Below are 26,404 nucleotides of genomic sequence, written 5' to 3' on the forward strand. Positions count from 1 at the left end.
CGACATTTGTGGCAGAGATGGCAAGTGGATTAAGGGATCAGGATAGGTTGGATGGAGCATCCAACTGTCATCTGGAAGGCTAGAATGTCATTCCTTCTAGATGATCATACCCTAAAGACATATGTCAACAGCGTGGTGGTTGTGCCTACAGATGTAGATCCATTGATGAAGTACCGAGCTGAGATGGCGAAGGCGAAAAGAATGATCCTCGGCAGAGTGAAGGATCATGTGGTCTATCACATCGCTAGCAGAGGGACTGCTAAGGAGATGTGGGATGCATTGTCTACATTGTCTCAGGGATCTTCCAAGCAGTAGAAGATGTACTTGGAGCAGAAGCTGAGATCTGCTCAGATGCAGAAGGGAGAGCATGTGGATCCATTCCTCACGAAGCTTCACGAGACCCGTGATGAGTTATCTGCTATGCGGTCTACACCTCAAGATTCAGAGTTGGTTAGACTGACCCTCAATTCTTTCTCAGATGAGTGGCAAGTTCTGTCCAGAGTATCGTGGGCAGGGTGACTTTGTCGAATTGGGATGAAATGTAGGCAGCTCTCAAACAAGAGGAGTTGAGGAGAGACTTGGTCAAGTGCAAGCTTGACGGAAGCAGCAACAGTGGGTCAAAGCCCAAGGAGGAGGAGGATAATGCAGCCCTTGCATCTAAGGGGCAGCAGGAGCAGCGAAGAGGTAGGAAGGACGTCTCGAAGATAAAGTGCTTCAAGTGTGGTGAGATGGGTCACTACGCAACACAATGTCCTCTCAGGAACAAAGACAAAGATGAAAAGCACAATCCGAAGGCTGCACCTGCGAAGATCAAGGAGGAGGAGTTCGCCATGACAGTCGAGATACCTCCATCAGGGAGGTGGGCTGATTTGGAGTTGTAGTTCAAAGGAGCTACAGATGGGCAGGATCCTTGAGGAGCCCACCTCTTGGATCAATACCTTGCTACAGGATGTAAGGCTCTAATTTACTCATATATTTACCTTTAACAAAATATGGAAGTGATTTTAAGAAATTAACCAGAATTCATAACCTCAAAAATTCATTAATTCGTTGTTGAGTACTTACCTAATTTATTGTGGTTGAAGATGCCTCAGAATTACTCCTGCTCCCGTTACCAAAAGACCAAAACCTCCCAGCCAAACCGAGTACAACCTAGGTACTCAGTTCTAGAGTGTGTTCCAATTGATGCAGTCTGGTCCCCTGTGCCCAAAATCTTAAGAACAATTGAGACTCTCTCCGAAATTTCCTCTTATTTTCCCCCTTCTCAAGATTTCCTTCCTCCTTTTAATTCATCATCCACTGCCTTCCTCCCATCTCTGTGTCATTGTTTTTGTTATGTGTAACTTTTATGAAATCAAATCTCATTTGATTTTATTGATTTTATTTGGATACGTAGGCTTGATTTGATTAAAGTTTATATTTAATAAATTAATTTAATTTATTTAGTTTTATAATTTTAATTAATTCATATTATTATTTTATTACTTTTAATTTTAAATATAAATTAAAATTAACATTTTCTTTTTTGTTAAGGGTTTATCATCTATATATATGTATTTAAGGTGGTATACGTATTAGTTACCTAATTTGAGGTAGGGATTTCTTTCGATAATCAATTCATTACTTTAGTTTATACATTTTCCTGTAGTAACCAGCATATATATAGTGCAATACATGCGGGTCCATGCATACGTAGCTATCGCATGGGGTCTCGTATGTATGCTATTATTCATATTTTATTTATAGTTGTAGGTGGGTCATTACACGGGAGCCCAATTTTGTGGTAGCAGGATGGACTAGTGTCGAATGGTGCCGAGTAGTGTCAAACAGACAGTTGCAGTGGCTAGGAGCGCCAAAGACTTAACAGTGCAGAGTAGAGTTGGCAGCAGTGCAGATGGCACAGAGCAGAGGTCAGCAACAGTGCAGTAGATTCGGAGGGTCAGCACAGAGACTAGTAGCAGTCAGGCTCCAACATTCACATGGCATCATACTGAACACAGCTAGTTCAGTAATTTGGGATGTTTTTCCGTTGTTGATGCAGTAGCAACAGCAGTTTGCAGTGAGGAGGTAGTTGGCAGTGGCAGTGTCGGCAGCAACACGGATGTAGAAATTCAGAGGTAATTGCAGTACGGATGCAATGTTGACAGTGGCAAGGTCAACAACAGTACAGATGCAGCGTTTGTGCAGTGGTTGGTGGACAGCATGTCAAACATCAACAGCACAAAGGGAGATGTTAGAGAACAGAGTGATGTTCTAGCAGGGTGCATCGCTAGAGCACATTCCTCACTAAGATGCAGTGTTGATTTCTGGTAGCATCGGATGTGCTCTAAGTCTCAAATTTTGCAGGGAGGCTTAGGCACATGTATTCCAAAGAACCCAGAAAGCATTTTGGGAAATTCCACCCATAAACAGTTTTATTAAAATAATTAATTATTTTTAATGGGACCCTAAGCCTAAACTTAGGAAAATGAAATAATTAAAGGGTATTATAAATTGTGGGTGTAACTTCTAAAAGAAGATGAGGATCAAGCAGAAATGATCTTAGCCATTGATTAGCTTCTAATCTGGCCCGTTGAATGTCAATGAGATTATTTAAGGAGGCTTGAGGGTCACTTGGGAAAACACACAGAGAGTTCAGAAGTTCGATTTTCTGAAGTAGAGCAGCTGTCGGGAGATTTTCGATAGTGGGCTATTGCAATGAGGGGCAGGGATAGTTGGGTTGGAGTATCTTCTCCAGGACCCAGGATAAGCAACAGAGAGAGGCAGAGAGACACAAGAAGGGTTGACGTTCGACCAGAAGGGCCCACGCAGAGCTTGACGTTGAGCCAAAAGGGCTCACATAGAGACAGCGTAGTCATCTAGAGCAGAAGTCCGAGTTTTGCAGAGGAGCTGACATTTCTGAGCCAAGAAGGCTGGAAACTACTCCAAAAGGCAAGACGTTTCCTAGTTGAGCTGACGCAGGGCCAGGACAGAGATAGTCGGAGGCAATTGGTTGAGCTGTTGGAACAGCCAAGACTTGTCGGGTAGAGTGAGGTAATCTCACTAAGTTTTTATGCCAGTTTATTTTCTCTGTAATTGGATTGTCGAAAGGGCATCTAGAGTTGTATTCAGAAACTACTGCTTAATAATATAAAACCCTCAGAGTTGTTGCACCGGTTTTCCTGCATTGGGTTTTTCCGAGGACATTTGTCCAAAAAATATTGTGTCACTTGTGTGGATTTTTCTCTATTGTTTTGTTCTTGTTTTGGGCAAATTAATTAATTAAGTGAAGGTTGCAGTTGTATTAGCTTCGATATTTGTTGTAGGAAGCAGTAGATAATTTGTTTCGGTAATTAACAGATAGGAGAAGTTTAATCAGTTGTTGCAGTAGTTGATTCGGGTGGGATTCTCGAATTTTCACACCACCCAAGTCAGCGCAACTCATTCCAAGTCGTCCTCGGTCATCCCAAATCATCCCATGTGTTAGTTTCTAAAAACCGGGCAACTAATTTGATGTATTTTCATAAATGAAAGAGCTCGACTGAACTTTTAGAAACATTACATCAAATACACTGAGTTCTTCTAATTGTATAATGCAACAGAAAAAATAAAACTGAAGACAAGCACATAAAACACTCAACACAGAAATATACCGAGGAAACCCCACCTAGGGAAAACCTACAAAGCGTGTGTGATCTTATTTATTCTCAGCAAATTGTCTTTTCAGGAAATTACAACGAACAGGGAGAAACTTCCCTTCTTTCTCAAAAACCCCTGAAATTTTGTTGCACCCAAACTAGTCTGTGCACAATCTACTAAGCCTCTCCTCCTTTGTGTGGCCCTCTCTCAGTCTACGGACAATACGGAATCCGTACAGGTCTATGCAACCCTCCTCATGGCATCTCTGAGCTGAAATTCGACCTCTAGTTGTAGAAATTACTTAGCTTGAAAATCTGAGGTTGGTATGGCCCCTTTCCTTATGCCCTCCTGCGCTAGTAAATGATGCCCTAGTGTTGAGAAAGATGGCTACAATAGCTGAGAAGAACACACAAACAACTGATGCAAATCGAATTGCCCACCAGTTGCCTTATCTCCCCTTTAGGAGTTCGACCTGGGCCCACAAAGCATTCACAATACTAGTGGATAGTGGGTCCCTCTACTAGGAAATAATAAAAAACTGCAAATAGTGGATTCTGGGTCCCTCTGCTAAGTTTAGTGCACCTCTAAAATTAGTGACCCTTCCTCCTCTAACTCCACTTAACACTCCCTCTTGGAAAGGAAGGTGTTTTGTACTACATCCAGTTTATCTCTGAAGTAGCCAAATCTACCCCTTAACAATGCCTTGGTCAGAATATTTGTTGTTTGCTCCTCTATAGGGACATATTGGAGTCTAACTTTACCCCTCTGAACATAATCTCTAATATGGTGGTAAAGATATCGATGTGCTTGGCGCGGTTTTGAAACGCTGGATTTTCAGAGAGATTGATGCAGTGCTAATTGTCATAGTGCATGACTTTGGGCTCCAACTTCTGACTAAACAACCCAACAAGTAGTTTCCTCAACCATATGGCCTCGCAGGCTGCCAAGATGGCAGCCACGTACTCGACCTCGATTGAGCTCAGTGCCACTGAGCTTTGCATCCTATTGGATGAAGAAACAACTATTGCCCCAACAATGAAGGTATTGTTGAAGAAAGTGGAACTAGGTTCGGTCTTCATAAATGTAATTTTGATCTTTGTACTTGTAAAAGAAAAAAGAACCATTATTTTTTTCAATTGTAAAATGAGTTTCTTGCTCATTGCATAGGTCTAGCACATGTTGAAGTGCTATAGGAAAGTCAAAGAGTCAATTTAATTATGAAAGACCCATTTAGGGGCAAGTTACACTATGTAAATATGTCAAAGGTGATCCTCCAAAGCAAAGACAAGTCTCCTCTTCAAGTCGGCTAAAGAAATGAATTTTTGGTGCACTTAAAGTCAAGTTGGCCTCACTGGCTCAAGTCGCCCAAATAGGAGGGGCAGTTCGACCTCACAAAAGCATCATCAACTTATCTCTTAAATCAGCAAAGAAAAGAGTAAAGAAAGAAGTGCAAAAAAGGAGAAGGCATGTACTTGCCCTGTCTGTAGCATACCTAGGGGGGATATTAGAACCTCAGTGGGTATTTCAGAAAATTTTAGAAGCGACATTGGAGTCAAGCAAGGTTTCCCTCTATCCCCTACTCTTTTTGGTTTATATATTAATGCACTGGAAGAGTGGCTAAATTTGCAAGGTGGAGATGGTGCTTGGTTGGGGGAGTTTGTGATAAAGCTTCTTTTATATGCTAATGATCTTGTATTGATTTCTAAATCGGTGTAATGTTCCTCATTTTGGTGTTCCTTATGACATGGCTAGGATGGACTTTCAGAGTTGGGGCGGACCGGTCACAGGTGCAGGTTGGAGTCATTAGCGGACCCAGGGGCTTTTGGAGGGGTTTTGAGGAGTTTCTATGAGATCCGATGGCATTCACTTGGTATATTCCCTCATCTATGCATTTTGTCTTTCGTTCCGACACTTTCAGAAAACAAAGTTATTATTGGGCATGTCTCAATTAATTACGCTTAAGGTGGCATTCTAGGAGAAATACTTGACAGAACACCTTAGTGTAATAGCTCGTTGGAACCGGAACGAGAAGATCTACATGATAGAACGATTAGATATGAGTTTCAGTGACCTGAGGAGACATGGTGGCCAATTTACCCTTTTCCCACATTAAAAAGAATATTTTAATTAAAATAAATGAGGAAAAGTGCTCCATGATTAAAATAATAATAAAATATGATTAAATTACAGTGTGTGATACATCAAACAGCCACCAAAACAATAAGAACAATGGCACAATATATAGGCTGCAAGTTAGGGCCAAAACCCCTCCTCTTGACGGGAAAACCCGTAAATATCTTCTCTTCTTATAGATTCTTCAATTAACGAATACCATGACCTAGTGACACAGACAAATACCCTCCAAGATCAAGATCAACTCGGCCTCCTGCTATAGTGACTTCGACCTCCAACTATAGATCCGAAATTCTGGCTCACGGCAACTACTACAATTGTTGTTGCTTCTCTTGGAGACTTCAATCTCCCTTGAATAGCCTTCTCCTCCCTTCGCTTGCCTTTCCTTGAGTCTTAGGGCTAATGAGACACCCCAAGAGACCTTTGCCTGCCTTTCCTTCTCTTCTTCTTCCAAGATCGAACCAGAAATAGTCTCGGCGCAGAAACCTTAACTTCGACCTTCTTAAGAGAGAGAGATCTAGCCCAAGCACTTCGACTTCCTTGACTTCCTCTTCTTCGTACCCTCTTCTTCGACTTCTTCTCTTCCTCTTCTTCGTATAGAATGAGATGAGTGAATGTGTATAATGGAGGACAAGTTCCTCTCTATATATAGGCTCTTCTAAAGGTGGACGTGGCTCTTCATGTAGGCCGACTTGATCTTGGAGGTATTTCGACACTTTAAAGACAATATTTTTTTCCTTACAAGATACACCATAGGGTCTTTAATATATGACAATGACTCTTGCACCTAGAACAAACCCTAGAAGCACTCAATGGATGCTTGACCTATAAAATAAAAGAACTGGAGCATGAAACCCATGCTCCAATAATAATAGTAATTTGTTTTCATTTTATTACTTACAAGAGTACATTTCATACTTATGAATACCGAACCTAGTTACACATTTTTCAACACTGGATGAGTGAGTGCTAAATGAGGTCAAATTGCTTCTTTATATAGCCTTCTCAAGGGGTCGAATTCCCTGCTTTAGGCCGACTTGTACTTTTGGAGTTTCCAGGACTTTATAGATTCAAAAATAATTCTTTTTACAATTACATTTTGCCCGGAAGGGTCTTATAAACATGAAATTGACTCCTTTGACTCATGACAATAAATCCTAAGACCTAACAAACCCTAGAAGCATGAAGAACATGCTTTTACCTAGAAGACCATCAATAAAGTGCATGAAACTCATGGCTTAATAATAATAACTTTTTCTATTCTTCTCTTGTTTGTTACATAGGATACATATTGAAATGAGTACAACAACAATTATGAAGACCGAAACTAGTTAAATTTTCAACAACACCTTAGGTCCAGACTCCATACATCCAACTCGTGTGACCAAGGTGTACCAATTAGTATAAATGCATCATGGAATAGTTCACCACTCCATCCATTTATTGGGTAGGCAGTGTCTAACATTGCAACCTTCTGCAGTAAACCTTTGCACTACCTATTTCCACACCCACCTAGGCTATGTTCCTACTGCCATTTGTCCAAGTCCATCTGACAAAACTGTGTGCATATAAAGGTAAATCCAATGGCTAAGGAATACTTCGTTCCTTGGGTCCGCATGTCTGTCTCGTGTTGAAGGCATCCGAACTCATATAAAGGAAACATGGAACAGTTCACCACTCCGTCCACTGATCAAGTGAGCGACATCTAGCATTGTAACCTTCTGCGAGAACCCTCTGTGCCCACTATCATCCATAAGTGGAGGCCTTACAAGTAGCATGTATACTCAAGCTCTAGCTCTAATGTGTATTGTTTTAAGTATTTTCTACTTTTCCGTAGCGCAAGATGTGAGGCATTTTCCAAAAACATTAAAAAATGGACATATAATTGAAGCACCAAACTAGGAGATGCACTGGCTAGTTATTACATTGTGCAACCAAATCTAGGTATTGTCTTTTTTTTAAAACAAAAGGATTGAATTGTGCACATTTGTCATTTATCTTCCTATGAAATTTTAAAAATCATAATTTTCCTAATCTAACATGTGTCAATACGGCCCTTTGACCCCATCCTCCAAGTTTCTAAGACATAGTGGCCAACAAAAAATAAGATGTCCATTTTTTAGGCATTGATCCAAAATCAAAATTTCTTGACAAGGCAGCATGTTTTGCCTACCTGACATTTGAATTTGCTCGACCAGAAAACTCCTCCAACTGTCCCTTTATATAGTGTGCAGCCTCCAGCAAACCATGGCTTCCTTCCTAAAAAACAGATAAAATTAAATCAAATTAATCATATAAGAATTCATCACTAATAAACATGTGGATGAAAGACACCTCAGAATTAAATTTCTAAAAAAAACATTATATCAAAATCTTTAAAGCTTCAAAAATTAGATAAATAAACACATATAGACAATGTAGTGACAATATTCTCAAACTTGCAAAAATTTGGAAAATTAAAATAATCACAACAATAATAAATTCCTTGGCAAATGAAAATTGATGGAGCATTGTCCACAGGATCTTTGTTCAATGGTTAAGTGGGGATGGTGTTCTAACCCACTAACCCAACCATGCCCCCACCCCCCAACACCAAGGTTCAAATTCCCCAATGAATAGATTTTCCCCTTAGAAGCCATCTTGCCCATGTGAATCGGCTATTTCACGGAGTTGGGATCATGTGCAAGTGTTGGACAGCTTTGGCAATATAGATACCCCCCGCTCATGGCTTCTTAGCCAAAGGAATATTCCTTTAGCTTGCTACATTTGATTGTAAAAGTGAAATATTCCCAAACTGGGCAAAAGTATGCTTGCCACGTTGCAATAATAGAAAGCATTTTGTCAAAAAATTGATCGTGCATTTTTATAATAATAATAATATAATTTTAAAGTCACGGCCTAGCCAGACACCAAATGGGTATATGAGACCCCCTTGTTTGTGTTGGAAAATGTAACTAGTTTCGATGTTCAGAATTGTCAATGTACTCGAATCATTATATATATCTTACCTTACAAGAAAAAGAAGAAAGAAAATTATTATTTTGAAGCAAGAGTTTCATGCTCCATATTGATGGTCATCTAGGCCAAGCATGTTCTTCGTGCTTCTAGGGTTTGTCATATTTTTCTTGAGTCAATAGTCCTTGTCAATTGTATAAAACCCTATTGGGCAAGTTGTAACATGTAAAAGTTATTGATTTTGAGTCTAGAAAGCCCTATAGGCCTCCAAGCACAAGTCGGCCCTGGAAGAGACAAGTCAGCCTAAAGAGGGGTATTCAACCTCATGGAAAGCCTATAAATAACAGCAGATTCAACCTCACTTAGACACTAATTCGATCACACAAGCAAGAAGTTTGATCTAAAGCAAGGAACACCAAGAAAGCTAGAGTGAAGGTGAAGGAAACAAGAATTCAAGAAAAGCAAGAAAAATCTATTTTTGGGCTCTGTTTCCATCCATACGTGCGAAGGATTAGGATTACTGCAAGTCCCGATTGCAGGAGGCTGAATTTCAGATCCAAGGTGCAAGAGGGCCGAAATATTGTCTTCATGTAGCTTTGACTCTCGTTGACTTTGAAGAAATTCTTGGAAGGGTGACACGTGCCAGAATTAGGGTTTTTGCAGCGACTGCAGGGCCGAAAATTGCATCTCGAAGCTGGGGGGCGAAGTTGAAGCGGGAACCTAGTTGAAGCACGACTGACCCTTGTTGACTTGGTTGATTTTCGACCTAATTCAAAAGGCTTCTTAGAGGGCTGACTTGGTGCTTGGAGGAGGACTTGGTCTATGGTTTTGGGTATTGGTTTTCTCATTTGAAGCAGATTCTATAAGAAGAGAAGAGATTTTTTGGGTTTTCCCCTTGGAGGGGTTTTGCCCTGGCTTGGAGCATATATCTTGTGTCCAATGTCTTCACTGTTTTTGTTCTTGATAATTGTTTGATGAGAAGATCTAATAAAGAAACACAAGAAGATATATAAAGTTCACAAGCAATTATTAAAGTTAAGGAGAAAATTAAATTAATAGTTGCCCTATTGAAGAAGACCTCATCATCAAGCTCTCATTGAAGGAAGGAAGGACAAGTTCTTATTGAAGATTCTCTAGTGCATCATCTTGAAGAAGAAAAAGCATCAAGGAACTTTGGGATCATCATTCACTCTTGAAAGTTGTTTGTGATATTCCTACTTAGTGTTTCACTAGGTGAATATTGAATTTTGCTCAATTTTGGCATATTGCATTGTTTCACTTAGGAGAAGTGGATCTAGGGGACCCACATTTGATTTTTGGCATGAGAAGCACCCCAACATTAGAGTTTGATGGAAATATTGCGGCTTTGGTGGAGTGTGGGGGCCACCACAAAGGATTTTCGGCCCACATGGAGAGTACACTCTCATTGGTGTGAAATAGGTGAGGGAAATTGCTTCTGTTGAATATAAGCACCGAGGTTGGCTCGACTCATGTGAGCCTGAAAGCATTTCATCGTTTATCAAGTTGCTCAACAAATTCATAGAGTATAAGGGACCCAAATTCCAATCTAATGAAGTTGCTTGTGAAAACCTAGAGGAAGCCCTCCGAAGGGAAGGTCTCATTAGTCAAGATGAAAAAGTTGGAGATAACCTTGAGGATCTTAGTGATGAGCGGAAAGATGGGTTCCCATTAGGTCCAGATAATGAACAAGAAAGCACAGGTGTTCGAAACAATGAGTTTACGGAAAATGAAATTGAGACCAACCTTACCTTTCTCAAGGATATTACTCTCGATGAATCCTTTTTTGAGAACCTTGAGAAATCTTATCCCATTAGCCCCTTGGAAGATGACATTGAAAATTATTTCCACGTTGAAAAGGAGAAATGGGAAGTTGTTGGGCCTCAATTTGATTATGCTCCCATTTATGATACCGACAAAGAAGATGAGGCTGAGATTGGTTTTCCCTTTATCTAGGGCATTACTTGCAATGACATATCCATCGATACCCTTGGGAAGGAGAAATATTATTTTCCCTTGCATGGACAGGGACAGAAAGTAATTGATTCTCCTTTTAATGATTCATTTGTTGATTCATCCTTCACGAGTTGAGTTCTTAGTTAACTCACAATCGCAACTCGTGCTACTAGTGAGAATTGTTAATCGAACTAGACCTCCTTGCATGTTCAAATTCTATCGATAAAGAGAAGGACGAAGGCACAATTGAGATCATTCTTTGTGTGTGGAGTGCGCATTCTTGAGGAGCAAGTGTACATAAATTTATGAGGCCACAAGTGTGCAAGGAAATAGGAGCTTGTGCGCTAGGAAATAAGAGTTGAATTGCACAAGGAAGTAAGAACCCTAGTGTGCTAGGAAATAGGAGCTCCGAGTGCGCAAGTAAATAGGAGCTCCAAGTGCGCAAGGATTGTGGAGCTAGGATCAGAGATTGTCAGGGCAAGTCAAGACTATTTCTAAGTGACATATTGTTGGTTGCAGTGGCAGCATGAATCGCACTAGATCCAATTGCTCAAAGAAGAATCAATTAAATACCACAACAAAGAAAGCAGGTTTTCCCTTTTAGGTTTCTTGGGTAAAACAAGCGTGTAAAATTGTAAATTTTGTGTGCATGTGTTTTTATCTCTGCTGCTTTTCTATTGCTTATAGATTGTTACGAAACTTTGTATCTTGGTGAAAGTAAATTTGGTTTTAGTTTTCAATTGCCTTGTTTTCAGTAATTCATCTAAGTAGTCGCAGAGTTTCGAGAAATTTAAAAATTGTAGACCTGGTACATTCGGATGCTTGTGGATCGATGTCAATAGCATCAATAACAAGAAGCATGTATTTTGTTTCCTTTATTGATGATTTTTCTCGCAAGACTTGAATATACTTCTTAACAGCCAAGCATGAGGTAATTAGGAGGTTTCAGGAGTTCAAAACTCTAGTTGAAAACCAAATAGGGAAGAAAATCAAAGTCTTGAGATCGAATAATGGGGGAGAGTATACATCCAAGGACTTCAAGGGTATCTGCAAGGAGGCAAGAATCAAGAGGGAACTGGCAATTCTAGACAACGCACAACAAAATGAGGTTGTAGAGAAGAAGAATCGATCCATCATAAGAGATGTTAAGGCCATGATACATGACGAAGACTTGTCGATGTATGTTTGGGCAAAGGCATGTAACACAACAACCTACATCCAAAATCATTGTGCTCATAGGATTTTGGAGGACAAGACACAAAATGACGCATTCCCTAGTGTGACGCCAGAGGTGAGTTATTTATGCATCTTTGGTTCTCCAATTCCTATCCATGTACCAATAACGAAGAGGACCAAGTTGGAGCACTCCATCAAGAAGAGTTTATTTGTGGGATACAATGAGAATTCAAAGGATTACAGGGTCCATAATCCAAAGGAAAGGAATATAGTAGTGAGTCGACATGTAAGGTTTAAGGAAGACTTTGCAACCAAGAAGTCCCATGAGCTTATTCCAGTCACAAAGGATGAGCAGCAGGAAACTCTAAAAGGTTGAGCCAAGGTCACCAGTGATTTCTAGGGCAATACAGTAGCCTTTAGGTGAAGAGGGGGAGACATGAGCCCCTTTACTTCTATTAAGAGACCTCGATGGTTCAATCAGACATTGGGAGATGCTCAAGAGCATGTTGCAACTCCTGGAAGCACAATCAAAGACAAAATACCTTCGAAGAAGTTTCTAAACTATATGGCATTAACGAGCAACATTTTAGATTCCAAGACTTCCAAATTTCAAGAGACAACAAACTAGCAGGCATGGCGAGATGCCACAATGGAAGAGTACACATCCATCATGAAGAATGATGTTTAAGACATGTGCCAAGACCAAAGGGGAAGTCAGTTGTGAGTTCTAGGTGTCTCAAAATATCAAGCATGTTGCAAATGGCAGCAATGAGAAGTTCAAACTGAAGTTTTTCGCAAGAGGTTTCTCCAAGAGAAAGAGAGTGGACTATGAGGAGACATTTGCTCCAATCACCAAGTACATTTTTGTTAGGGCTATTACTTTCTTGGTTTCATTTAAGGGATGGAAGATACATCAAATAGATGTGAAGGCAGTCTTCCTTAATGGGGATCATTGTGGAAGAAGTGAACATAGAGCAATCTAAGGGCTTTGACGTAACTAGGACAAAGTCCCAAGTGTGCAAGCTTAAGAAAGCCTTGTATGGACTCAAGCAAGCACCGAAAGCATGGTATTCTATAATTGATGGATATCTACAGAGTATGGGCTTCACCAAAAGTGAAGCAGATTCTAACTTATATTAAATATCTATTTAAATTGATTTTCTTATGTTGGTGTTGTATGTAGATTACTTGCTTTTAATAGGTGTAAAGAAGTTCATTACAAGGTGCAAAGAAAAATTGGCAGCTAAGTTCAAGATGAAAGACATTGGCATGATGCATTACTTTTTGACGTTGGGGCTTTGGCAAACTAGAGGAGATTTTCCTTGGGCAAGGGAAGTATGCATTTCAACTCCTGCGGAGGTTTTGGATGGAGGAATGCAAACCTATGGCCACACCCGTGATCACTAATCTGAAGAAGGTGATAGCATTAGATTCAAGGTCGCTGGATTAAACGATGTACAATCAGCTGACAGGTTCCTTGATGTATTTGGTCCACAAAAGGCCAAACATATGTTTTGCAATGAACACCTTGAGCTAGTTCATGGTGGAGCCAAAGCAAGAGCATTGGGTAGTAGCAAAACATGTGTTCAAGTATTTGAGGGGCACAATGGAGTATGGTCTAAGATATCTTGGAAATGGTGAAGTGAAGTTGCGGGGTTATTCAAACTCAGATTAGGCAGACAATGTAGCATATAGGAAGAACACCTCAGGTTGTTGCTTTAGCTTGGGATTAGCGATGGTATCATGATTCAGCAAGAAGCAAACTTTTGTTGCACTTAGCTCAGCAAAGGCAAAATACATGGAAATTAGTAACCTAGTACTGCTAGTTGTGAGGCCATCAAGCTTAGCAAGTTACTTGTAGGATTATTTGATCAAGAGTTAAACCCTACAGTCATTTACTATGATAATTGATGTTGTATGAAATTCTTTGAGAATCCAATGTTCTATGTCAATTCCAAGCATAAATAGATCAGAGTATCACTTCATACAAGATGAGCTTCAAAAGGGAGTAGTGAAGCTCCAACACATTCACATAGATCAACAACTAAAATTCTGACTGAGCCCTTGTAAAAAGGGAAGTTTGAAACACTCAAGGACAAACTTGGATTCATGCCAAATTCCTTCCTTGCTAAGATGGAGTGATGAGACTTATAGCTCAGACAGGAAATTTCGCACAAGTTCAGTGTGAATGTGCAAGAAGTAGTTCGAGATATTATCAAAAGGTAATCTATGAAAATATTATATTTTTGAAAAAGTAATTCTATTTTGTAATTCACTTTACCTAAAAGTGAAAATCTTATATTTAGCATTTGAGTCTAAAAGTGTATCTCATGCATGACTTTGACTGGGAGTAATATTAAACATATATTCTCCACTAAAAATATAAAGATAGGTCAAGGTAGAGGTTTTCATCACATACATGAGGAACTGAACAGGTTAAGTGACCAAAAGAGAGAGTGTGTAGGAAGCCAAGAAAGATACATTTGCAGGGAACACACAGTCTTGTACAATTGTATGGAATAATCCCATACAGTTGTTTGAAAGTTTGTATAGTTGTACAAATAGTACAGTATAGATACATACAATCATGCATAATATGTACAACAAGACGTACTACAATTGTATAGTCCACACAAAAAAGAATAGTTGTTTTTGGTTTTCTCAGTAGATGTACCTCTCAAGCAATGTTATCAAAACTGGACCGTTCATTGAACCAGTAGAGCCCAAAAATGTGAACTGAAATATTAAGAAAAAAAAAAGGGAACCAAAAAACTGGCCAACCAAAAAATACATAAGTATACAAATGTTGAAGAAAAACATATATATGCATGTGCATCCATATGAATCCAAGCCATTACACATGACTATGTAAAGTTTCTCATATATATAGCAAGGGTGCATATAACCAAAATAGCACCAAGTGCAATCAATCTCTAAACCAAAAATACTTCAACAAAGACGCTCTAGATGGCCTCTAGTGTCCAAAAAGATCATGCTACAACAAATACCTATATATCATCAAAATCATTGCCTATACTGGGCTCCTCATCATCAATATCACCTTCTAAGCATTAAAATAATATAGAAAAAGCATAACATGTCAAATTGAAATTTTGTTTGAGTGATGAGTATATTTTTACTAGGGTCATGACAGAGGAATTCAACAATCAATGCCACCATCAATGAGGTACATAGAGGGCTTTGTGGTCTTTATTAAATGCTAGTTCCATACCCTCGTACATCACAGGATCCAACAAAAACATTGCAATGCCCCAAATCCTGAAATCCTAAAAATTGTTAAGTCTGTTAGATTTTGAGTGGCATCTAAAATTCTACTTTCTCCATATGAAATCCAATGAGGTTGAAATGACTTCCAAACATCCTAAGTCAATTAATGGTAATGGTCTCTTCTGATTCTTATAACATTGCTCTCAAGCAATGTATAGAAGCTCAAGGTCAAGGTGATTCCGATAACCATGCAATGTTGGTTTTTGGGCAACATGCGGAGGTTTCCTTGTAAGTTTTTCTAAAGACTGAAAAGCTGATTGAAGGAGTAATTACTTGTGTATGTGTGAAATTGGTTTTTATGCTTCAACTATTTTATTTCAAACTATTGTGTGATTGATGCAATGGCCTGAAATTTAATTTCAGCATTAACTAAATTCAGCAGTATACTTGTTTGATTAAGATCATAAGGACATTAGTTACCTAAGGCTTGAAATTTTCACAGTATGGAATTTGTGTTGGGGATAGTAATAACTACAAACTCAAAGGTACAACATACTATATTTGTTGGTAAATGATTATCTAAAATGGTGCATCATATAGCTTGTAATAAACATGGAGATGCATCATATATTGCAAGGTTTTTCTTCAAAGAATACTTTGCTACATGTATTCCTCTCTCTATGACCTCTGATAAGGATACCAAATTCTCAAGCCATTTTCGGGAAACAATTTGAAAAATATTGGGGACACAACTTCAATTTAATTCTTCCAATATGAAAAATTTTGCGGACATGGCTTCAATTTAGTTTTGTCTATCATCTTCAACTTGATGAAGAGATTGAAGTGGTTAACCAAACTTTTGGGAGTTTACAACAATGGGACTCGATGCTACCTTAAGTTGAGTATGTTCTTAACAATTTTGTCAATCTTGTAATGTCCTCTTCTAATCTAATTGGCCAAGGGAAGACGAAGTAGCCTATCCAACCCCGTCGGCAATCGTCGTTTGTAAAGGGGGAACACATCATTTGATGTTAGAGGGGTAGCATTGGATAATTTGGGGTAATTGGAGGAAAACTTTTGGTAAAAGCCAAATTTGGGGCAAAATGGAGGGAAACTTGTTAGCCCTTCAAATTAAAATTAGGTGGGAAGACCCCAAGGGAATCTAATAAAAAGGAAAGAGAAGTATCATTTTTCTCATCATGGACTGTTAATATTTCTGATTTTGAGCTGAGGCTCTTGGAGGGTTTTAAGACCCCCTTTTCTCTTATTGGTTTCGGTGGTGAAAGATTCCACCCTAGCCAATCCCTTCTCTTGACTTTGTTTAGCATAATTCCTAAGGCTACATTCAACTATTCTGTGGCAAGAAGCGTTTCTGAGAGAGTAACTAAGGCACTAGCTTACCTTCAAGGCATTTTCTGTGGCAGTGTGGACTTAGAAGGCAGAGTTATGTGGCAGTGTGGACTGTAGAAGGCAGAATTCTGTGGCAGCGTGGACATCTGAGGCTCTGTTCTGGGCAGCGAGGGTCTCTGAGGCCACTCTCCTGGGCAGCGAACGTTTGAGGGAAACATCCTGTGGCTGCGGGCCACTCCTGAAGGTCTCTTTTGGACAGCGGCTCCTCTTTAAGGTCATATCTGGGGCAGTGAAGGCTTATCTGGGATAGCATAGGTCTGTTCAAGGCCTGATTCTGTGGCAGTGAGGCTTATCTGGGATGGCGTAGGTCTCTTACAAGGCCTGAATCTGTGGCAGCAAGGTTCTAAGGCATTTCTGGGCAGCGGATCACCTCTGTGCCATTATCTGAGATCAATTGAGGGGGTGGATCTTTTCTGAGGGTCAATTGTTGCAGCAAAAATCCTTTCTGAAGCCTGATTTGGGCAGCGAGGTCTATTAGGGCTTCTCTAGCCAGCACCAAGGGTCTATTCAGCCAAACCTGTAAGGTGTAATTTGAGCAGAAAAGGGGATTGTGTTTCCTGAGGCAGCAAGGAAACTGATGAACTTGTAAGTTGGTTGTATATGTGTTGAATCAGCCAAATATTCAGTATTGCTGATAGGACTAACTAATGTTGTGTATATTGCTGGTGCATTCAATAAAAGTTTGCTACTGTTTTGTAAATTGATGAGTACTGTACAGCAAGATTTGCTGGTGTAACAGCACTAGGAGTGAGATTGAGAATTTGTAACCTGCTATGTGTTGTTGGTATTGTTGGTAAAATCAACTACTTGTTTAGATTGTTGTGCATTCAATATCATCTCTGTTTGAAATTAGAAGAAATACTGTGATACTGGTGCAATTTGTCATGTGCTCTTTTCAACCCTAAGGGTAATTTCCCCCAAGGGATATTAGAGATCTATCACTAGTTATTCACCTTTCAAGACAATATAAGGACTCTCTCCCAAAAGGATAACAAAATTGAGATATATGCCTTTAAATGTCCATGCTTTTGATGATAGTTGTACAATTCATAAAAGGAATGATGCATTTTTTAACAATGCTCCACCAAGCTTCTGAGATGAGGGTGCAGGAACCAAAAAAACGCATCTGGGGGCATGTCAAGACACCCCCACAAATTTTAGAAAATGTCACAAGAAACATGGGGTCTGAAATCTTTAAAATAATTAATATATGGGTAAACATGATAAGTTACAAATATGAACAATGAAAGCATTAAATAATATATTCAGGAGTTTCAATGAACGTGGAGCTGAGCGATGGCGAGTACAAGGGTTAGCTATTGCAGAGAGCTGAGGGTGGTCGCAGCCGGGACTGCAGCAAAGGTTGAAGGCGCCTCAGGGTCTGAAGTTTCGGTGATTATTCACGCTGTCCTCTCTGTGGAATGGCGCAGTCAAGGGCCCCAAACTTGTCCAGATCAGTACGGCAACGCATCGGTAGAATTCTCTGCCTCAAGGGTTTATGTCTCTTTGATTTGGAAACGGCAGGGAATGCCCAGGACCCACGAAATTAGAGATCTGCCCAAAACAGCCGGTCAGATCTATGATTTAGGTGTTTCCTCTTATCTTCCGATCAAATCGTTAACTGAAGAGGCCGAGGGTTCTGATCTGTGCGAACGCTCCTTCCGGCAAGAATTGCAACGGGATCAAGCAGTAAGACGCTCCGTGGTAGCCTACCTCCGTGCATGGTTAAACAAGGAGGTTTTTGGGGTACTGAGAAGCGTGGTGATCAACCACGACTTTGAACAAAGGCGCCATCAAGCTATATTGCACCTAGAGACCAGAACGTGTCGATCCCAGAATGCAAAGAGCAATGACAGGGGGGGTCTGCATGTTGCAGATCTGCTCCCTCTTACAATGAAATGGCCAAAACTTTGCAGAGCAGGCCCATATCTATCGGATCCAGCCAACCCCAGGCAGCAGAGCAGTGGGGGGTCAAACTATGACTATGAGCAAGGCCGCCGCCATGCCGCACTGCTTTTTGAGAGCAGAAAGTGCCAGAACGCAAAAAGAAATGGTAGGGGGGGTTTGCATGTTGCAGATATGCTCCCCCCTTCAAAGCAGTGGCCTAATTTTATCAGATCTGGCCCAGATCTACCCGAACCAGTCAATATTCGAGACCACAGGCAGCAGATCGGTAACACCAAGCAAAGATCAAGCAGAGGGGAGGCAGACCTAGACATGCACCAAGGAAGACAACTCAAAACGAGACCGGATCTGGAAGTCTGGTCACAGCCAGAGCAGGTAAGATCAACTCGTTTTCAGATTTTTATTAACCTCCCTGAGGGGAAAACCCGATTACTGTGGGTTCATGCAGAAGGCACCATCTTGCAGCTGAAACACCAGATATGGACAGAGCTGGGGTATCCAGTTCAAATCCAACATCTGGTGAGGGGTAGGTGGTCCCTCCAGGATTATAGAACGATGAAAAGCTATGAGATCAAACCAGGAACAACCATTGTATTAAACCTGAGGCTGAGAGGAGGGGCTCCTCTTCAGGGACAGTCAAGCAATTCAGGGGGAGTTAAGGGGAAAGCAGCACCCCAGCACCAACCAAAAGAAGGCATATCCTACAAAAACATTTTACAAGGCAACAGAGATTCGGGGCCCTCGCCAGACCAAGGAGGAAATAAGCCCAGCCATATACCCAGGCCATATATAGTAGATCAGGCAGAGCAAATCCCAGCTTTAAATTTAGATTCTTCTGGGCTGGATGATTTCGTAAACTCCTATGAAACGCAAGCCCTCATTTGCCGTTTCAACAGTTTCTGGCCTAAACCCCTGGATCTATTTCATTGGATCTTCACTAGCTGGACCATGGAATGCGATATCCATCTCTGCTCAAAGGGGTTTTTTATAGTTAGATTTTCATCCAAGGAAGTCAGAGACACAGTTATTAGTGCAGGACCTTGGTTTTGGGGAACATCGGGGCTGTTTATGACCCCATGGTTCCCAGATTTTGATCCAAACAAAATGACTGTAACCAAAATGCCGGTCTGGGTTAGGCTGTATAATCTACCGCTGCATTTTTGGAATGAACGCGTTCTGGAAGGCATTGGGAACAGCATTGGGAAATATATCAAAACAGATTTGGACAGGATTGATGAAAGGATCTACACTTACGCACGTATCTGTGTGGAAGTAGATTTAAGCAAAGGGCTGCCGGACAATATAAAGCTGATCTACAAACAACAAAACTGGATGCAAGTGTTAGACTATGAAAACACTGCTTTCAGATGTAGACTTTGTAGGCAGACAGGTCACCTACAAAGCACATGCCCAGAAGCCAAGAGTAAAAAGAAGCAGAAAGGGAAGCAGAGGAAAGGATGGCAATTCTCACCACCAGCTTCAGATGATGAAGAATCAGAAGCAGTGGAGGAAGAGATCCCTGCAGAAAAGACCGAGGAAGCTCAAGAAATGGAGAAACAGAGAGAAAACCCAACAGACAACAAGGCAGAGATGACAAGTGTGGAACACAGCATAGGAGGTACCAAGCGACATCACCACTCAGAAACTTCAGATTCAGACAAAGAAATTGGATCACAGAATGTAGAAACACAGCTGATCATTGCACCGACTGAGCCCACCCATGGAGAGTGGCGTAAGGTCTAAAAGAAAAAGGGGCGGAAAACTTGAACAATTTTCAGTTTTTTCTGCCTCTTTACATTCTCTTCTCCCTCTTTTCTTTCTCTTATTTCTTTTTGCACGTTAGTTTACTAACGCTGCGTAGAGCCTTTGTGGCAGTTCTCAGTATGCTTCAGTGCATATGCAGATGTAACTTTTCATTATCCTTTTAATAAAAAGTTACGGTTTTTTCTTCGGAAAAATAATATATTCATATTTCCTTTAGGGTTTTAACTTTTTTGTGTTATAAAAAAATGACATTTTTCTAAGGCCATTCAACAAAAATTGTTGCGGAGCACACAAGCGTCCCTCTTTCCAAAGGGGCACACCCAAAGGTCCCCCACAAAAGGGAAATGCCCCCCTTGCATTTCCCCAAATTTCACCAAAAGTGGGGCATGGGTGATCTATAAATGGTAGGCCTGTGGCTAATACATCTCAGCAACACAAATACTCAATTATTCTTTGAACTTGCAAAAATTATTCTCTTCAAAATTTTCACCAAAAGGTGGGCATGGTTGAAGGTAGGCCTATGATCAATCCATCTCATCAATGCAAGTGCTCAATTATTCTTTAAGCTTGCAGAAATTATTTACACTTTGAAAACCTGTTAACGTCCATTTACTATGTTGTCATGTGTATGCTTGTGATTGCTATTTTCGAGACTATCTACAAATTCTATTTATGCAATGCAAGGAAGTTCCCAGTAGAAACAAATGAAGGAAATCACTTCAATGAACAAAAGAATTACCTTGGAAACCAAAATTGGAGAACCAGTGTCAAGGGGAGGCTCTTTTGGCTCCAAGAAATCTCAAACAATGTACATTACAATGCATGCTCAACTTGAGCATTAATGTTCCTTTGTGTTGACTGTAAGCTACAGAAAAAGTTAAATTTACTCCAATCTACTCCTCTCACCAATTAGGCAGACCTAGTGTTTGCTTGAGATTCTTAGCTGTAGGGCACATGAGATTCTAGAACATGGCTCACAACTCTGGCTCTAGCTTTCAGTGCTAGATATGGCTCTTGGCTCTGGCTCTGGTTTCTAGCTTCAATTGTTCCCACAACTAGAAAAGACTGCTCATTGATAAAGTTGCTTGTGTTATTCCCACCATCTACTTCGAGTTCATCAGCAACTAACTCTGTAAGTGATCACCGAAACGCTGGCTTGCCACCTATGGTGTGAAAGACTAAAATCAGCCAATGCTTGTTATGTATTGAGGCTATCACCAGCAAAGCCATGTGAAAATATTGCTTGTTTCGTGTGATTATCCAACAAACCACAAGTCTGAGAATGAATGGTTGTGGATGTTTACCAATAGCACAACTAGCATGAGAATGACTCAACAACTCAATGGAATTCTTAACTTTTAACATTGCATCTTGATCTAATAGAATGAAGTAGCTCTATAGAAATCATTGGGATTGTAATACATACTTTGTAGTTCAATGATGATTGGACAACAATGAATTAGTTGACAACATGCAGCAAAACCATTCTTACCGGTACCAATTTGTCTTACAGTAACACTCACCTTGACAAAGAAACCCTCTTCCAACTGAGTTTAAACTCTTTCCCAATTCAATTGATCGGAAAATCAATTTCTTCTTCAATGGCAATCAATTCCACTCGAGGCAAATCGATTTCTTCGTCATTGGCAGTGAAATTCACTACAGGAAAATCAATTTCTTTATTAACAAAATCAATTCCTCTTTGTTCCAACAAATGGATTGAATTTGACTATCCATCTCAAGTTCTCAACTACTTGAGGGGATTCATTTAGTTTCCTACATCATTGTATGAAAAATTGTGAAGGAGTTTCTTGATGCTATTCAACTTCAACTTCCAACCTCTCATCGTCATTCTTGCTGTTAAACCATAGCCATCAACGAAATCTGTTACAAGCACAGTTACTGGATTCACCTTATGGCACCTTGCACCCACACTGGAACCTTATTGTAGTTGGAGAATCTCAGATATGTCTTCAGATTCTTTAATTTTTCTTGTTTTTGGATCAGATCTGTTCTCTAAAATCAGATCCATTTCTAGTGACAAAATCCACGCAATGAAACATTTATGATTAAAAAACACATCTAAATTTGTGTTCTGTTCATGCCAGCCCATTCTTAAGTCGTGTGTTTCGTTCACGCTATCCATTTGCGCAAATATGAATCTGAAGGCTATCTTAATCTCCCCAACTAAAAACACCTAATTATCTCACCTGCATCACTTATAGGTCCTATTGCTGCATCTTATTGTGTGTTCTTTACATGTCTTACTGTTGCATCATATTATGTGCTGTTTACATTTTACAGGCCTTACTACTGCATCTTGTAGCATAGAAAATCTGAGAAAGATTGTCACTGTCATGATCAGGTATCAAACAACAGTAAGATACACCTACCTTGTGTCATCTTTGCCTAAAATCTCCTCCTCACTACCTTAATAACATTGCACCAAAGTACAAGTATAGTTTTAGAATAAATTTTATAATTATGAATTTAATATCAGTTAGCATTTTTAAACATTGAATAATTTATTTCCCCAGATGGAATGAACAATGAAAATCACTCCCACCCACACCCTGACCTTAGCAGCCAATCCAAGGCATACATGGGAGCTCTGCCACCTGTCCCGCGTGCAAGCTATGATTAAAACAGAGGTTATTGTGGAAAGTAGGTGGTCCTTGGGCAATTTATGGAAACAGACGACGACCTCCACCACCGCCATTCTATTCCAGTCTCTAGACGACCGCCACCACTGCCATTCTACTCCAGTCTCTGATAACTTCACGCCGGCTCTGGACATCCTTCGGTTGTGTGGAATGGATGAAGGAATGATTATCGTGATGCCTGGGTTCCTCAGCTCAGTGTGGGAGGTATGTTATGTCAATTCTTCAACATATTATTTGTGTCTGTTCTGCATCTATTTTATGAGTGGTAGGCAGAGGCTCAGTTCCTCTCGCTCTCGGCCCCTGTCACCTGCACATTTCTCTGCCCGCCTTGGGATTCTGGTTCTCACTAGGTTCAGCTGTGCACAGAAAGACTTACCATGCCAAGGGGAAGATATTATCGCGCTGGGCATCGATGTAGAGATGGATCCTCTGGTTCCAGGGGTAAACAGAGGAGCACCTCCATGGCTCCACTCGAGGAGGAAACCCTAGCAGCTCCTCTTCATGACCGCAGAAGCAAGCTGAGTAGGAAATTCGGGGGGAGAGTGGAGTGGTTTCTTACTGGAATGCTAACATTGAATAAAGGAACCGGATTCCCAATACAGGTAACAGGGCAAGAGAAACAAAAAACTGGAAAACTGTAGACCTTTATTGGCATATGAAAACACTAGTGGGAAAGCTGTTGATGAGGAGGACTGAAGCAAGAGGAAAAATTATGCTTCAACTACACGAAATTAAACTCCAATTGAAGGATTTAAGTGCCAGATTACCAGCACCAACTCAGCCAGAGCACCATCACCAGGCCATTCAGTGTTGCTCTAAGGCTCCAGCATCAGGTGGATCACCCCCTCCTCCAGGTGTTGACTACTGAATAATAGTTTAGTCTTCAATCTTTTCTATGTCTTTAGTCTACGAATTTACAATAAATAGGATGTGTCTTTTTTTGGCCGATTACTAGCTTCTTTGAACACTCGGACTTCTGTCATCATTTTGATGTTAAACTTCTCTCGGACATTATGGATGAAAAACTATTCCAATGCTGCCAGCCTGGTTTCCCAAGTGGCATGCCAAAAGCACTGGTAATTTGTTAAAATTGGCAACTAGGGCCAAACTCCACATGGGTCATCTTATTTATGACAGCTGATATTTTTCTTGGATTTCTCTCTCCGAGAGGTGTAGGATTGATCTAGAGATCATCCAATTCCAACATGTACAAATGAAGTTATGAATTATTTTGATTATGGACAAATTGTCAAGGTCAGCCAGCAAACTTATGTAGGCTCAGAAGCCCAACAGTCACGTCTATTCATCCTCAATGTTTGCTATAAATACATGATGCCTTAGCCTGATTTGGACACAATCATCTTCACACTTCTCTCTCTCTCTCCTCATTGATTGGGTACGGATTTTTGGGCCTCTCTCTCTCTCCACACGTCCGAAATTTTAGGAGAGCAAAATTTCAGGAGGCCGAAATTTCAAGAGGCCGAAATTTCTGGGCCTCTCTCTCTCCACACGTCCGAAATTTCAAGAGGCCGAAATTTCAAGAGACCGAATTTCTAGACAATTTGACCAATCATTGACCAGCATGCATTGACCTCTTTTGACTGTGTTTTTGTGAGGGCTAACTCTGTTTGGGCAGGCTGACCAGCATTGACTGCAGCTAGGGCTAACCGCAGGTGGGCTGTTTGACCAAACTTTGATTAGGCTGAATTTGATTGTTTTGAGGGCTGTTTTATCTTGCTGTTTGGAGGCTGAAGTCGACTGAAGTTGACCGATTTGTTGAGGGTCAAATCTGCCCTGTTGACCAGCGTTGACTTTTTTGGTTAGGGCTCTTTTGCTGCTGTTACAAATTATCAGATTTGTAAATTGTACTATCTATCTCTGTTGAACTATTGAAGACTAAAAGAAGATTTGATCAAGGGTTTCCCCACATTGGGGTTTGTCCCTGGTTGGTGCCACATCTTGTGTCCTCTTGTCTTCGCTTGTCTTCTACTGTTTATGTTTATGTTCTATCCGCATTTTACTATCATGTTGATGTGATTGCTAAACTGGATATTGATATTGGGCTAATAAAGAAATTGAAATAAAATTGCTCTAAAGAATAGAACATACCATTGTTGCCTAAAATTAACATGGTATCAGAGGTGAGGTGACAACAAAACCCAAGCAAGAGTGAAAGAGCAATCACCAAAGACAGTTAGACAAGGACAAAAGGTTCAATGGGTTCCTCATCCTACTTCACGGCTGGAGACAAGCTCCATGATAAATCTGACTATCATGGATGGAAGATGTCTCTTGATTTGACCTTGGAAGAAAAAGAAGTGATGGACTATGTGCAGGGTAAAATCCCTGAACCTCCCTCAAATGCATCGGTTGTTGCGAAGACCAAGTACAATAGGGCTGAAGTCAAAGCAAAGAAGATTAACAGGGATTCCATTGACAAACATCTGGTGGCCTACATCTCCGAATTGAAGACCTCCAAGGAGATCTACGACACATTGGTTGGCATGTTCAAGGTTCGTAATGCTAATCAAATTCTATTTCTCAAGAATAAGTTGAAGGATATTAAGAAGGGCAAGGACGAGAATATTCAATCCTATTTCTTGAGGATTACTAAGATCAAGAATGATCTACTCTCGATTGGAGAAGACGTTCCTGACAGGGAACTTACTCTCACCACCCTTGGAGGACTCCCACCTAAGTGGTATGTATTTAGAACCATCATCCTCAACAATGATCGAATTCCAGGGTTTGAAGAATTGATGTCGAGATGCATTCAAAAAGAAACAAGAATGGTGGAGCAAGAAATGCCTTCTAATAGAAGCAACCCCACTGCATTCTCCGCTCATGCCAAAAGGAGAAATAATGCAGGGTTTAAAGGTCATTTCCATGGAAAGCCTGGATCTAAGGGAGGAAGGAAGGGCAGGTGCTTTGTTTGCAATAAGTTTGGCCACTATGCAAGGGAGTGTCCAAATAGAAGGGACACATCGCATGATGATGATCACAATCATTCCAGGGGCAACTTCAACAACAACGATCAAAGGAATGGCAAGTCCAATGGCAAAGGAAAAAGGAATGCGGGACATCAAGGAAATGGTCGACCCTCCAAGAAATCAAGGAACTCCAGGTATGAAGAATCAAATGTTGTTAACAATAAGCAAAAAGAGTACTATCTTATATTGGCCCTCTCCACTGCCTCTCCTCCGAACACTTTGGGAAATTGGTTGATTGATAGTGGTGCCTCAAGGCACTTCACCGGATACAAGGAAGCCCTCTCTAATCTGATAGAAAAGGAGACAAACTTGGAGATCATCCTTGGAGATGATGCCACCTATCCCGTGAAGGGAGTAGGGAATGTTACCCTTCAATTGAATCAAGGTAACACTATTCATTTGCAAGAAGTACTATATGTACCCGATCTCAAGAAGAACCTGGTGTCCATTTCAGCAATGGAAGATAAAGGATTCAAGGTGGCTTTTATCGATGGAAAGGTACATGTTTGGAAAATAAATTTCGAGGATGCTTTTACTCTTGGGTTCAAGGTTGACAGTTTGTATCAAGTTGGAGGAAGTCCATTGGGA

The 26,404-nt window shown here is 40.5% G+C and overlaps 1 protein-coding gene across 3 annotated transcripts in view; it reads right to left on the bottom strand.

Moving 5' to 3' along the window:
* Positions 1-26,404, bottom strand: part of LOC149141582 (uncharacterized) — a 498,683-nt gene that overhangs the window by 459,220 nt on the left and 13,059 nt on the right. For 2 of the 3 annotated variants that reach the window (XR_016265175.1, XM_089452912.1), the window contains exon 2: positions 7,925-8,010. The exons of the other annotated variant lie outside the window; for it this stretch is intronic. Coding sequence is in view for 1 of the 2 variants with exons in the window: in XM_089452912.1 (XP_089309038.1) it covers positions 7,925-8,010 (86 nt within the window). In the remaining variant the exon portion in view is untranslated. The remainder of the gene's footprint in view (positions 1-7,924; positions 8,011-26,404) is intronic. 3 annotated transcript variants of the gene reach the window in all.

The sequence above is a fragment of the Pinus tabuliformis genome, chromosome X (assembly GCF_031772625.1).
Source record: "Pinus tabuliformis cultivar Carrire ecotype Pingquan chromosome X, CPIR1, whole genome shotgun sequence".
Taxonomy (NCBI): domain Eukaryota; kingdom Viridiplantae; phylum Streptophyta; class Pinopsida; order Pinales; family Pinaceae; genus Pinus; species Pinus tabuliformis.